A 10,262-nucleotide genomic window follows, 5' to 3' on the forward strand; every position below is an offset into this window, starting at 1 on the left:
AATAAGTATACACTTGCCGCCAGAACGAGTTTTAATTGCAACATTTGTTTAAATGTTGTCCGTTAGCCACCGGCAAACTAGCACCAACTGGACGTAGATGTTGCTCCATTTCAGCATTTCAGCATTTCAGCATTTCCAGCAAAACGGACAAAACAATTTCTGCCTCATTAAGCGGGCCCCAAAGAATGTCAACTTACTGGCTGGTTTCGTTTCGCTAGCTACGAATTTGGACTTCTTTTTAATTAATTAGTGCTTGTTTTCTTCTACTCCCCCACCTTCCCCCACCTTCCCCCACCTTCCTCCGCTTAACCAGTTGCAGCTGCGGCGTCGAATCCCCCAGAGTGCGTTCCATCCAGCTATGTTGCTGTTAAGATGCGGCTCCAATCCTTACCGCTGCTCCTTCTGCTCACTGTCGTCACCCTCCCGCCTGCCACGCCCACCCATCCGAGGGCGAGGAACCACTATGCCAGCGAAGATCTCGGGGAGGATCCACTGATGCCGGCCAGCTTGCTGCTCGAGGAACTGCAGCAGACCAACGGGCAGCTCATCAATCTGACACGACAGCACGACGGCGATACCTTCCACACGAGCGGTGAGTTACCCACTTGGAAATAGGAAATAGGTACAACGGGCTGGTATTCATTGATTCATTGAGTGTTTTCGCGTTAGCTTATGTAGAATTCGAATCATCCGTTTCTAAACTTAATTTATGCGGCAATAAATGTTCCTAAGCTATATTTTAGCAATGCTTGAAAATTCCCACTTTCTTAACACTTTGTTGTTCATAATGATCTAAGTGGATTGGAATATACATTACTTTAGAGTACTCCGTTATTATAGCAATAGATGATCCATAAAGAGTTTAACTTTGCCTAGCCAAATTAAAATGTTGTTTTCAATGCAATTTGTAGCCATATTTTCTAACTTTATTATTTGGCTCTTATATGGCAAAGAGTATTGCAGTCTTGCGTATTTTACCGACCGCAGTGCCAGTGTCACTGTCATTGGCCAGTTGCCTTGGCATGTGGCTTCTTCGGCTGGGTGATGCGTCGCTTTTTCGTGGCTGATCCGCTGACAGCAGCATTAATTTTGCCAGTAAGGCCTGGTCCGGTCGGGTCCGGCCCGTCTGATTAGCCGTCAATCGGCTAAAGATGCTGTGAAGTCCCGACTCAATCCATCTTAATGTTTTCTCCGCGCAGGTCTGAGCAGCGCCTGCAACGCGGACACCTGCATCGGACTCTCGAGTGGCACAGCGTCGCTGGTGCGTTCGAGCGGCGATGGAAGCGGTCAAGGCAACGGTAAGCGAGAGATTGGCATGGTAATGTGTGCCTGTCTTAATCCGAGAAAATCCCCCAATCCATAGATGGACTCAATCCGGCGACCTCGACTTTGGGCGGCGGTCAAATGGAGCTCCTGACCCGTCGTCTCAAGTTGCAGAAGGGTCGCGGTCAAATGGCCAATGGGGATGCGAGCGGCGAGACTGGATGCACCTGTCGATGTCTTCCCTATCAGCGGGCCTATCGCGAGGATCTGGGCATTTGCGTGGACGACATCCATGGTGAGTGTGTGTGTGCATTGCGGAAGCCGTCCACCGATTCCAAGCCAAATTGTGTGCTCCATTTCGCGGTGGGAGTCGCTCCCACATGTGAGACACTATCCATCCATCCATTGTTTTGTCATATCCGAGCACAATGGTTGCCCAACTAAAAAAATAGCGAAAAAATCGAAAAAAGCCCAACCGAACGAAAGAAATGCTGTAATAAGCGCCACTGAAATTGTGCAGGGCTGACTGCAGAATGAAAACGAAACGTGACGCAAAGAGGGAAAAAATGTTATTATTATTGAACAAATCGCTTGTTTCCCCGCTGCTAATGAATGAAAGGAAACTTTCGCCCGTCGTCTGCCAACATAAACAATCTCAGACCGCTGCCATTTTGGGGTCTAACTCTAACACTGGCTTGGAACCCGACTCGAAGATCAGAGTTGGAGTCGGAATTGAAATTGGAATCGGAATCGGACCCCAAGTCGGACCGAAAGTAAGAGCTGGGCTGGCCGGAACAGCACCACGAATATGTACGAGTGTTCCGACTCGTAATTGATAAGCGTCGATCGTTATCGCTGCCATTTGGACGTACTTTCCCACAACCTCCGGCACCTAATCGCTTCCCATTTCTCCACCCATTGTTACAGAGTGCTCCCTGTCGCCCTTCGTGAGTGGTTCCTCATCGGAAAAGATCCCCTTTGTCTTCCTGCCGCTCAAGGGTCAGATCATCTATCCCAGCAGGGAGATCAGCTTTGCCAGTAAGTAACTGAGCTCAAATATACCACTTTTCAGTTGCCAAAATAAGTGAAGTATTTAAGAGTTATTCATGTTAAAATAAGTTGAGTAACTGGGTCGAATGACCCATACATAATTTGAAAGATATGTTGACAATTTAGATAATCAAAAGTATTATGTTTTTTACAATGCTTAATGAAAAAGTTAAACTGGTTTATAATTACTAGTAAACACCCATTTTCAATCAGTTTTATTGGACAATAAAGCAATAAATTTGACCAGGCAAACACTTGGTAAATTTGTGAAAGTCTTTTTATTCTTTTGGCGCATTAATGTCATGTCATTTACTGCCATTTACTGCCATTTTATATTTTTAGGCATTCACACACCCGTTTGCGCGGTAACTGGAGCCCAGTACCTGGGTTCCAATGGCTGGTCGGATCTGAGGAATCCGATAGACACCGATTACCCGTTCCGCATGTTCCGGGATGAGGGACGCAGCTTCCTCTTGTGGCTGGGAGAAGCTGATCTGCGCCAGAAGATGCAGGGTCGTCTGATTGTGGTGCATCTGGTGTGTCGCGACATGACGGTGGCCATGAATGGCAGCAGCCACGTCAAGGGTGAACCCCTCATGCCGCCCAGGAATGTCCACTCCCCCTGTGTGGCCTTCAGAGTGAATGGCAGTCCCGTAAAATATTCCCACAGTAAGTACTAGTAATCACTTATATCAAATTCAAGCTTATGCTGACCTCGTTCAACAGATGTCCCCGAGGTCTTTTTCCAACCAGCCAACTCCACCACCTTGGCCTCCACCTCCGATGGCATGACCATGCGGGAGTACGTGGTCATTGGGATCTGCAGTCTGCTCCTGGGCCTTATCTATGTGGCCTCAGTGTTTCTATATCTGTACATGAAGAAACGAAAACGGCACAGCTCACGCCATTCCCTGGACAATTTGACTAACGACATGAATTACCCTAAGAATGATCAGGTTACGTATGGAGCACCCTTTAGCCGAGTGGGTAGTATATACTCCTCCAATAGCATGGGTCTGGGGAATGGAAATGAGTCCAATACACGTACGAGTATCGGCAGTTTGAAGGAGGATATGGGCATTGTGAAAAATAATCCCTTGCTGCAGCATTTTCCACAGTTGGGTGAACGAGAACACAACTCCGGTTTTGCCAGCGATATTTCAAACTCCAATTCTGAGTGTGAAATGGAGGAGAAGATCAAGGTGGGTTAGCCATCTAATTATGAAAATGAAATATACAGAACTGTACTTTATAGACGTCTGTGCTGGTGCATCCACAGCTCAGTAAGTCCCCGAAACCTTCGGGTGGAACAGATAACGCTGCAATTGATGTAGATGACTTCCTGCAGGACAACGAATGTCTGCCCCCCGAAAACGTGGCCGTAATTGATGAGCTCATGAGCGAGGAGAAGCTAGAGAACTTGCGTGCCATGGTCAGTGGCAATGTGCGCAAGAAGCTCTACTTCAATCCGGCATATTTTGAGCCTCATCTATTAGCGGTAAGTGTTATACTTAGGAAATAATTGGAAATACTTTTGTATGAGAAATCCAATCAATTGAAAGCCTAATTGAACTTGCCGAAACATATTTGTAATAAAGAAATGCAGAAAACCTTATATGCGTGCCCTTTTATTTCAGGAACCGCCTCAAGCTGCCATTGAGTTTCTGCAGAAGATTCGCGAGGTCATCGCCATTGCCAAGTACAAAATGGCCTCAAAGCGCTACCAGCCCTCTCTGAACATAATTCCGGAGGAGCAGCACCCGGAGTCCAGTTCCAGTTCACCCACCATGTTCAATATTCCGCTGCAACAGAGTCTGGCGGGGAAGGGAATGGGCGACAAGCGGAACAGCATTGAGCAGTGGCTGCAAAGTGTACCCAACTCGGATGCCACTCCGGCACAGAAGACGCTCGACAGACCTGCTCCACCGACGGCAAAGAAGCCATCATCCGGATCTCCAAATAAGGGCTCACTGAGAAAGGAGATAAGCGCTCCCAAGGAGCGACCACCACCACCTCCACTGCAGAAGCCAAGAGCTGATGAAGGTAAAGCAAAGTCATCTTCACCAGCGCCTTCGGGTCCACATTCTAGCCGAAGCACCGGAAAGAGCACTCCAGACCAATCACCCAAGCAAAAGGCAAACGTGGGCAGCACCTACGAGGGATTCTCCGCCTTTTCCGTGGCCGCCAATGTCTATGGATTCGCAGAGACGGGCGGGGAAATCTACAATAATCCCAAGTTCATGTTGGCAGACTCACCTGCGGCCTCATTGCGCAGTGCCTCCAGTCGCTCGAAATCGATGAGGAAGCGTAGCGAGGTCCTGGATCAGTTCGCCGCCGCCAACTCCACGCCCACCTCGCTCACCTCCTTCGATCGGCAGCACTACAACATGCTGCGGAACATGAAGCCGCCGGAGGTCATCTACGATTCCTTGAAGCGCGAGTTTGCAGCGCATATTCCAACGCCCGACTACGATAGCACCATAGAGAAACGAATCAAAGACATCTACAGCAGCACGCAGAGTAGCATCCCATCGGTGCCCACTCCGGATTACAGCTCCCTCAGTCGTAAATCTCTTAAACAGTTCCAACCGGATTCCCCGATTTACCGAAGGAAATCCCCGCAGTATCTGATCGTAGACTACGAAACGGATAGTCTTGAACGTCTGGAACCCAGCAAACGCAAGAGCTCCCACTCTTCCAGTTCACCGTCATCCGATGTGAGTTCCCAATTGAGTCCCAGTTTGAGTACAGCTCTGCCGCTCGAGGAGGAGATGGAGATCAGTCACACTGTGTACGATCGTATGGACGGATTTCGCAAGGAGGGCGAGATGAAGAAGCGTCTGGCCGCAAAACACCAGCATCCACATCCTGGCCAGCATCAAAGGCAGAAGGAGGCGGCAGCTCGGATCAAATATGACACGCCCTTTCGGGGCAGCATGACCATCGAGGTGGAACACGAACCCCCTTCCGATCTGGAGCGGACGGACAGCGATCAATTCGAGCCGGATACCCTGGATCGCAAGCCCAAGAAGCAGAGCTTCTGCGACATTTCAGCCTGGGATGGACACAAGCCAATCGACTCGGACTTCAGCCAGATCAGTTCGCTGCCGGATTTGAGTCGGCAAATCAGTCCTGCACCCAACCAGGCCGTCAAACCAAGGACCGCTTCCTTCATCCTGCGATCCAGCAACTCATTTAGGAACTTGAGAGAGATCTATGAGTCACCCTTAATCGCCCAGGAGAACTCAAAGTACGAGAAGAAGGTCCCTCCAACACCGGAAGAAGAGGGACGTATTCTCACCCTGGAAGCGAAGCACTCTCGTCGCCAGCGTCTGATGGAGACCTCACCAACCCACTCAGTGATGGATATCACAAAAGTAAACAAGACCACCATTACGATTTCATCGCCGAAGGCGGCGGATAAAGCTCCTCCTCCTCGGCCAAAGGTCAATCAGCATTACTGCCCACCGTTGGTGCAGAGCAAACGACCACTACCACCTCCTCCCCCAAACTCATCGGAACATTCGGCTCCAGATGAAGATGCCTACAGCCTGCACAGTGAGATCACCGAGGTCACAGGAACCTCTGAGTTCGAGAACTCCTGCAACAACACCATGTCCAGTGCTATATCGGCAACCACCGAAGAGAGAACTCATGCTAAGGTTTCCAAATCCCATCAAATCAACGCTAAGATACCGGAAGAAGACTACGAAGGCATGTACAACAAAAAGATCAACAGCCTGCGCAACGACTACAGTCTGACGAAGTATCTCAATCGGCGGAAAAGTCAGCGGGAGGAGGTTTCTAAAGCGGGTCAGGACTCCCCAAAGGACGTTGCCTCCGAGCCGGATTTCGGTGGCAGCAATAAGAACCTCAAGGAGGTGGATGTGGCCCAGTTCGATGCGCTGTCCATAAGTTCACGCTCCAATCGGAGTAGCAGTCACCTCTCTGAGCGCACAAAGGAGATGTACAGGAACGCCGGAGTTCCAGTGGGCATTGCCTATCCCCAACGAGCGGCTAGTAGTTCCGGAAGTGCCAGCTCCGGCGGAAACGTTCAAACCGTCTATCGCTGCGAAATCGAACAAGCCCAGCTCACGGCTGGAATGCAGATTGCCATTGGACTAAAGGATCGGGCCAAAAAGGCCAAGGACCTGAAGAACGCGTGGCGAAAGTTTGTGACGATGGCGGCCAACAAGTTTAGTCCCAGCCAAAGTCCAGCGCCTACATATGGTAGCAAGAATGCAGCCGGGTTCCTCGAGGATGATGGTATTGCCTCTATTATCGAAGATGCAGCCCAGTCCGCTGGAATGGGACAACCGGGAAGCCAGACGTATTACGAGCAGCGCTTTGGTCAACTGGACAGCGGATACATGAGCACCGATTCCACGGAGCTGTACAAGCGAAATGTCTACGATAGGTATAATTTTAGGCTCCCGTGTGGGCGCGGACAGATCATTCGAGTGGACACCATCGAGGACAACGAGGAGGAAGGCGGTCCGAATGACAACCGGTTCGAGGACCTCGAACATATGGTCTCTCCGGGTTACAGCCGTCGATCTCCGGAAAACAACCCCGTTGTCGCTTGTGATCTAAGCGATGCGGAATCTGATAAAACTCTGACCCGTTCGCATTTCCAAACGAATTCCCAGGAGCGAAACGTGCGGGGCAGCACCACCACAATGTCATCCTACTCCTCGGATGAAAATGGACGCGGACAAAGCACCTGTTGCGGATCGTCGGAAACGGACGAGGAGACCAACGCGGAGGACATGTGGGAGTCGGGGGCAGAGAGCATAGAAACGCACTCCGTGCTCTACAAGATGATTAGGAAGAGTTAGAGTAAGCATAGTCTAATGCATAAGTAGTTTCTAGTGTCGTGCAATATTGAAAGAAGACGAAAGACTTACTTCTTAACACTTAAGGAACGCAATAGCAACAATCAGTGCAATAACCTAGAGATTCTTGCCAAACCACAAGGTGCAATTTTAATAGATCTAAGCTAGCGTATAAGCTTTAGTAGTAAGGATATTAAGGAAAGTGAAACCCTGGGAAACTGCATCCAATACGCAAAGTGCAGGTACGGTACCAACAGTATATCAGAATAGCAGAAGAAGTCGAACCCAAGCCCTAAGAAATCTAAGTGCAATCAATCATCTTTATATATCGTTAAGTATCGTAACGGATGCGTATTGTGATAAATGTCAGCAGTCGTGGGCCGGAAATGTGCAATCTTAGTGTTAGTGTCAGTGTAAATGTGTTAGATTTAAGTTATCGTACTACTGTTTTACTTATGTAGAGTAATAAATATTTTTTATAAAAGAAATGTATGTGTTATTGAAATGTAGCCTGCTTTTGGGTAGCAATAACCAAACCACCAACATAAAAGCGATAGTGAGAGAAAGCTAGTACAATTAATTGATCTCGAACGAGAAATCGAGGGAGCTAATCAATGAATAGTTTATGGACTTACCAAAACCAACTTGCAAGGTCACCACAAAATATGGGAAAAGACCAAAAGGAATTGTGACCAAGATTTATGACTGGCTTCCAGCTATCTGTTCCTTGATTACGAGAACTATCATTAGATTACCAAGTAATCGGCAATCCAAACCCAATCTACAGCCCATTGATAAGCATATTCTATAAATCTACACATTGCGCTAATTTCGCGCTCAGTTGGTCAAAAATGTCACGGATTTTGGTCGTGTTTCTGGTGCTCGGAGTGGGCTGCTCCCTGGCAGATCCTATTAAGCGCAACGAAGAAGTTGATCTACCGAAGCTCGATGGACGCATTGTCGGTGGACAGGACACGAACATCACCCACTATCCGCATCAGATCTCGATGAGGTACAGGGGAAATCACCGATGCGGAGGCACCATTTACAGAACAAACCAGATTATCAGTGCTGCCCATTGTGTAAACACCTTGACCGGTCCGGAAAACCTAACCATTGTGGCTGGTTCCTCGAACATCTGGTTCCCCACCGGTCCGCAGCAGGAGTTGGCCGTCCGTGAGTTCATCATTCATCCCAACTACCGTGCTCTGAACAACGACTACGATGCGGCAATTCTGATCCTGGATGGCGATTTCGAGTTCAACGACGCAGTGCAGCCGATTGAGTTGGCCCAGGAGCGTCCCGAACACGACACACCCGTAACCGTGACGGGCTGGGGAACCACCAGCGAAGGTGGAACCATCTCCGACGTCCTGCAAGAGGTCAGCGTTAATGTGGTGGACAACTCGTACTGCAAGAGCGCCTATTCCATTATGCTGACCAGCCGTATGCTTTGCGCCGGAGTCACCGAAGGTGGAAAGGATGCCTGCCAGGGAGACTCCGGAGGTCCGCTGGTCTACAACAACACACTTCTGGGCATTGTCTCCTGGGGAACGGGCTGTGCTCGTGAGAATTACCCCGGAGTCTATTGCTCCGTTCCCCAGGTTCGCGATTGGCTGTTGGAGATTATTGCGGCTAACGAGAATGTGGGCAAAATCGAGTTTCTGTAATCTTAAGTCAAATTACCATTGAAACATCTTGTAACTAGCCTCGTCTAACTCGAAACTTTTCATATCTCCGAGTTACATAAGAAATGACCCATACAGGCGATAACGTAGTATGTTGTTGGTTTGATTACGGTTTTATTACTAAATTAGGTAGCTTTATCCGGGCGGTAACCACTTGAAGATAGCGTATCGATAGCCGTGAAAATGCCTATGTTTATTGCGCTCCAGCGGCTGCAATAGTTTCCTCGATCCAATCCACAAAGCTGGCCACGTAGCAATAGACGGTGGGGTAGTTGGGTCGGGCACATCCACGGCCCCAGGACACTAGACCTACCAGCTGACCATCGATGACCAGGGGGCCACCGGTGTCCCCTTGGCAGGCGTCACTGCCTCCTTGGGTTACGAATCCCGCACAGATCATCCGCTCGGTGACCTCACCAGCGCCGTAGATTTGAGTGCACTGCTCTGAGCTCACCACTGGCACTTCGGTCTGCTCCAGCGTGTAACTGGAGGGGCCCCACTCCTCCCGGTAGCCCCATCCGGCTACCGTGGCCAGTCTACCCACTGCCGGACGCTCCGGGCGGATACCAATTGCGCTTATTCCGAAGTGCGTGAGGTTCAGGGGTGTGTCCAGGAGAAGGACGCCTATATCATTGTCCACTGTCACGGGATCGTAATTCGGATGATGGGTCCAATTAGCCACTGGGTAAATGAATCCATCGGTTCCGTTGCGGGTGTTTGCCCCGGCCACAGCCAGAAGCTTAGTTTCCTCGGGCAGGCCATAGAGGCACTGAGCACTGGTGACCAACGCGTGCTCCGAGATGATGACACCTGCACACTCGTGCTTGTAGCTGGACTCCTCATCCCGGCGATAGCGAAGGGAGACAAGATATGGATGACGGGCTATATCTACCGTAGTGCCATTAATTATCCTGCCCTCCGGTTGACCGGAAATGCATATAACGAAGGAAAACACAATGGCCAACAACAGCAGTGGGAAGTACATCGCTCCCTCCATCGATTCGCCCGGGTGTGATGTTTCAATAGAACTGATTACGGATGGCAAACTTCGACTTAGCTGGGTTGCGTTCAATGAACATACTGATTGACTTAATGGTCGGTGCTCGAGATAGCTTCTGATAGCGGTGAGAGCACAGGGTCCGACCAAGATAAAGTCATTCCGATTGACACATTATTGGTGTATATAATACGTTAACCCTTAGGCTTGCAGCTTCACCTATGATAAAGATTACATCTAAACCAAATGTTATAGCTACGAATGTCCTTATAGACCATATCAATGACTAGGCGCAACTATAAATGTTGAAGAGCTAAGCTGTAAGCTACAAATCCCCATATTATGATGTCCAAAGTTCATCGGTCCACTCTAAGCCCAATCAACCACCCAAATCTAACAGTATGGCATACTTTTGGGGATTTGGTCATA

At 49.3% G+C, this 10,262-nt stretch overlaps 3 protein-coding genes across 5 annotated transcripts; 2 read left to right on the forward strand and 1 right to left on the reverse strand.

Moving 5' to 3' along the window:
- The first annotated feature begins 372 nt into the window (after positions 1-372).
- On the forward strand, positions 373-7,443 carry LOC120457760. Of its 3 annotated transcripts, none has more exons than XM_039645259.2 (8): positions 373-592; positions 1,200-1,298; positions 1,364-1,558; positions 2,191-2,301; positions 2,656-2,982; positions 3,040-3,515; positions 3,569-3,811; positions 3,951-7,443. In XM_039645259.2, the coding sequence occupies exons 1-8, from the start codon at positions 373-375 to the stop codon at positions 7,149-7,151; spliced, it is 4,872 nt and encodes a 1,623-aa protein (XP_039501193.2). In that variant the 3' UTR covers positions 7,152-7,443. The 3 variants fall into 3 exon arrangements, with proteins under 3 accessions (XP_039501193.2, XP_043862745.1, XP_043862744.1); XM_044006810.1 differs by having other exon boundaries at positions 3,593-3,811; XM_044006809.1 differs by having other exon boundaries at positions 1,200-1,296; positions 1,341-1,558.
- A 550-nt stretch (positions 7,444-7,993) lies between these two features.
- Positions 7,994-8,925, forward strand: LOC120457774 (trypsin delta). Its single transcript, XM_039645271.2, has one exon. It carries the CDS (start codon positions 8,000-8,002, stop codon positions 8,816-8,818), a length of 819 nt encoding a protein of 272 aa, XP_039501205.2. The 5' UTR covers positions 7,994-7,999; the 3' UTR covers positions 8,819-8,925.
- Positions 8,926-8,933: 8 nt separating this feature from the next.
- On the reverse strand, positions 8,934-9,903 carry LOC120457776 (trypsin eta). The gene has a single exon (XM_039645273.2). The coding sequence runs from the start codon at positions 9,831-9,833 to the stop codon at positions 9,030-9,032; it is 804 nt and encodes a 267-aa protein (XP_039501207.1). The 5' UTR covers positions 9,834-9,903; the 3' UTR covers positions 8,934-9,029.
- Between the last annotated feature and the right edge of the window lie 359 nt (positions 9,904-10,262).

This window comes from Drosophila santomea, unplaced genomic scaffold (assembly GCF_016746245.2).
Source record: "Drosophila santomea strain STO CAGO 1482 unplaced genomic scaffold, Prin_Dsan_1.1 Segkk79_quiver_pilon_misjoin1_scaf, whole genome shotgun sequence".
Lineage (NCBI taxonomy): Eukaryota > Metazoa > Arthropoda > Insecta > Diptera > Drosophilidae > Drosophila > Drosophila santomea.

Coding starts and splice junctions, on each gene's coding strand:
- LOC120457760 (XM_044006809.1), top strand. CDS start 373: ATGCGGCTCCAATCCTTACCGCTGCTCCTTCTGCTCACTGTCGTCACC. Junction 3,516..3,568: donor AAATGGAGGAGAAGATCAAG/GTGGGTTAGCCA, acceptor TGTACTTTATAG/ACGTCTGTGCTGGTGCATCC. Junction 3,812..3,950: donor TTGAGCCTCATCTATTAGCG/GTAAGTGTTATA, acceptor CTTTTATTTCAG/GAACCGCCTCAAGCTGCCAT.
- LOC120457774 (XM_039645271.2), top strand. CDS start 8,000: ATGTCACGGATTTTGGTCGTGTTTCTGGTGCTCGGAGTGGGCTGCTCC.
- LOC120457776 (XM_039645273.2), bottom strand. CDS start 9,833: ATGGAGGGAGCGATGTACTTCCCACTGCTGTTGTTGGCCATTGTGTTT.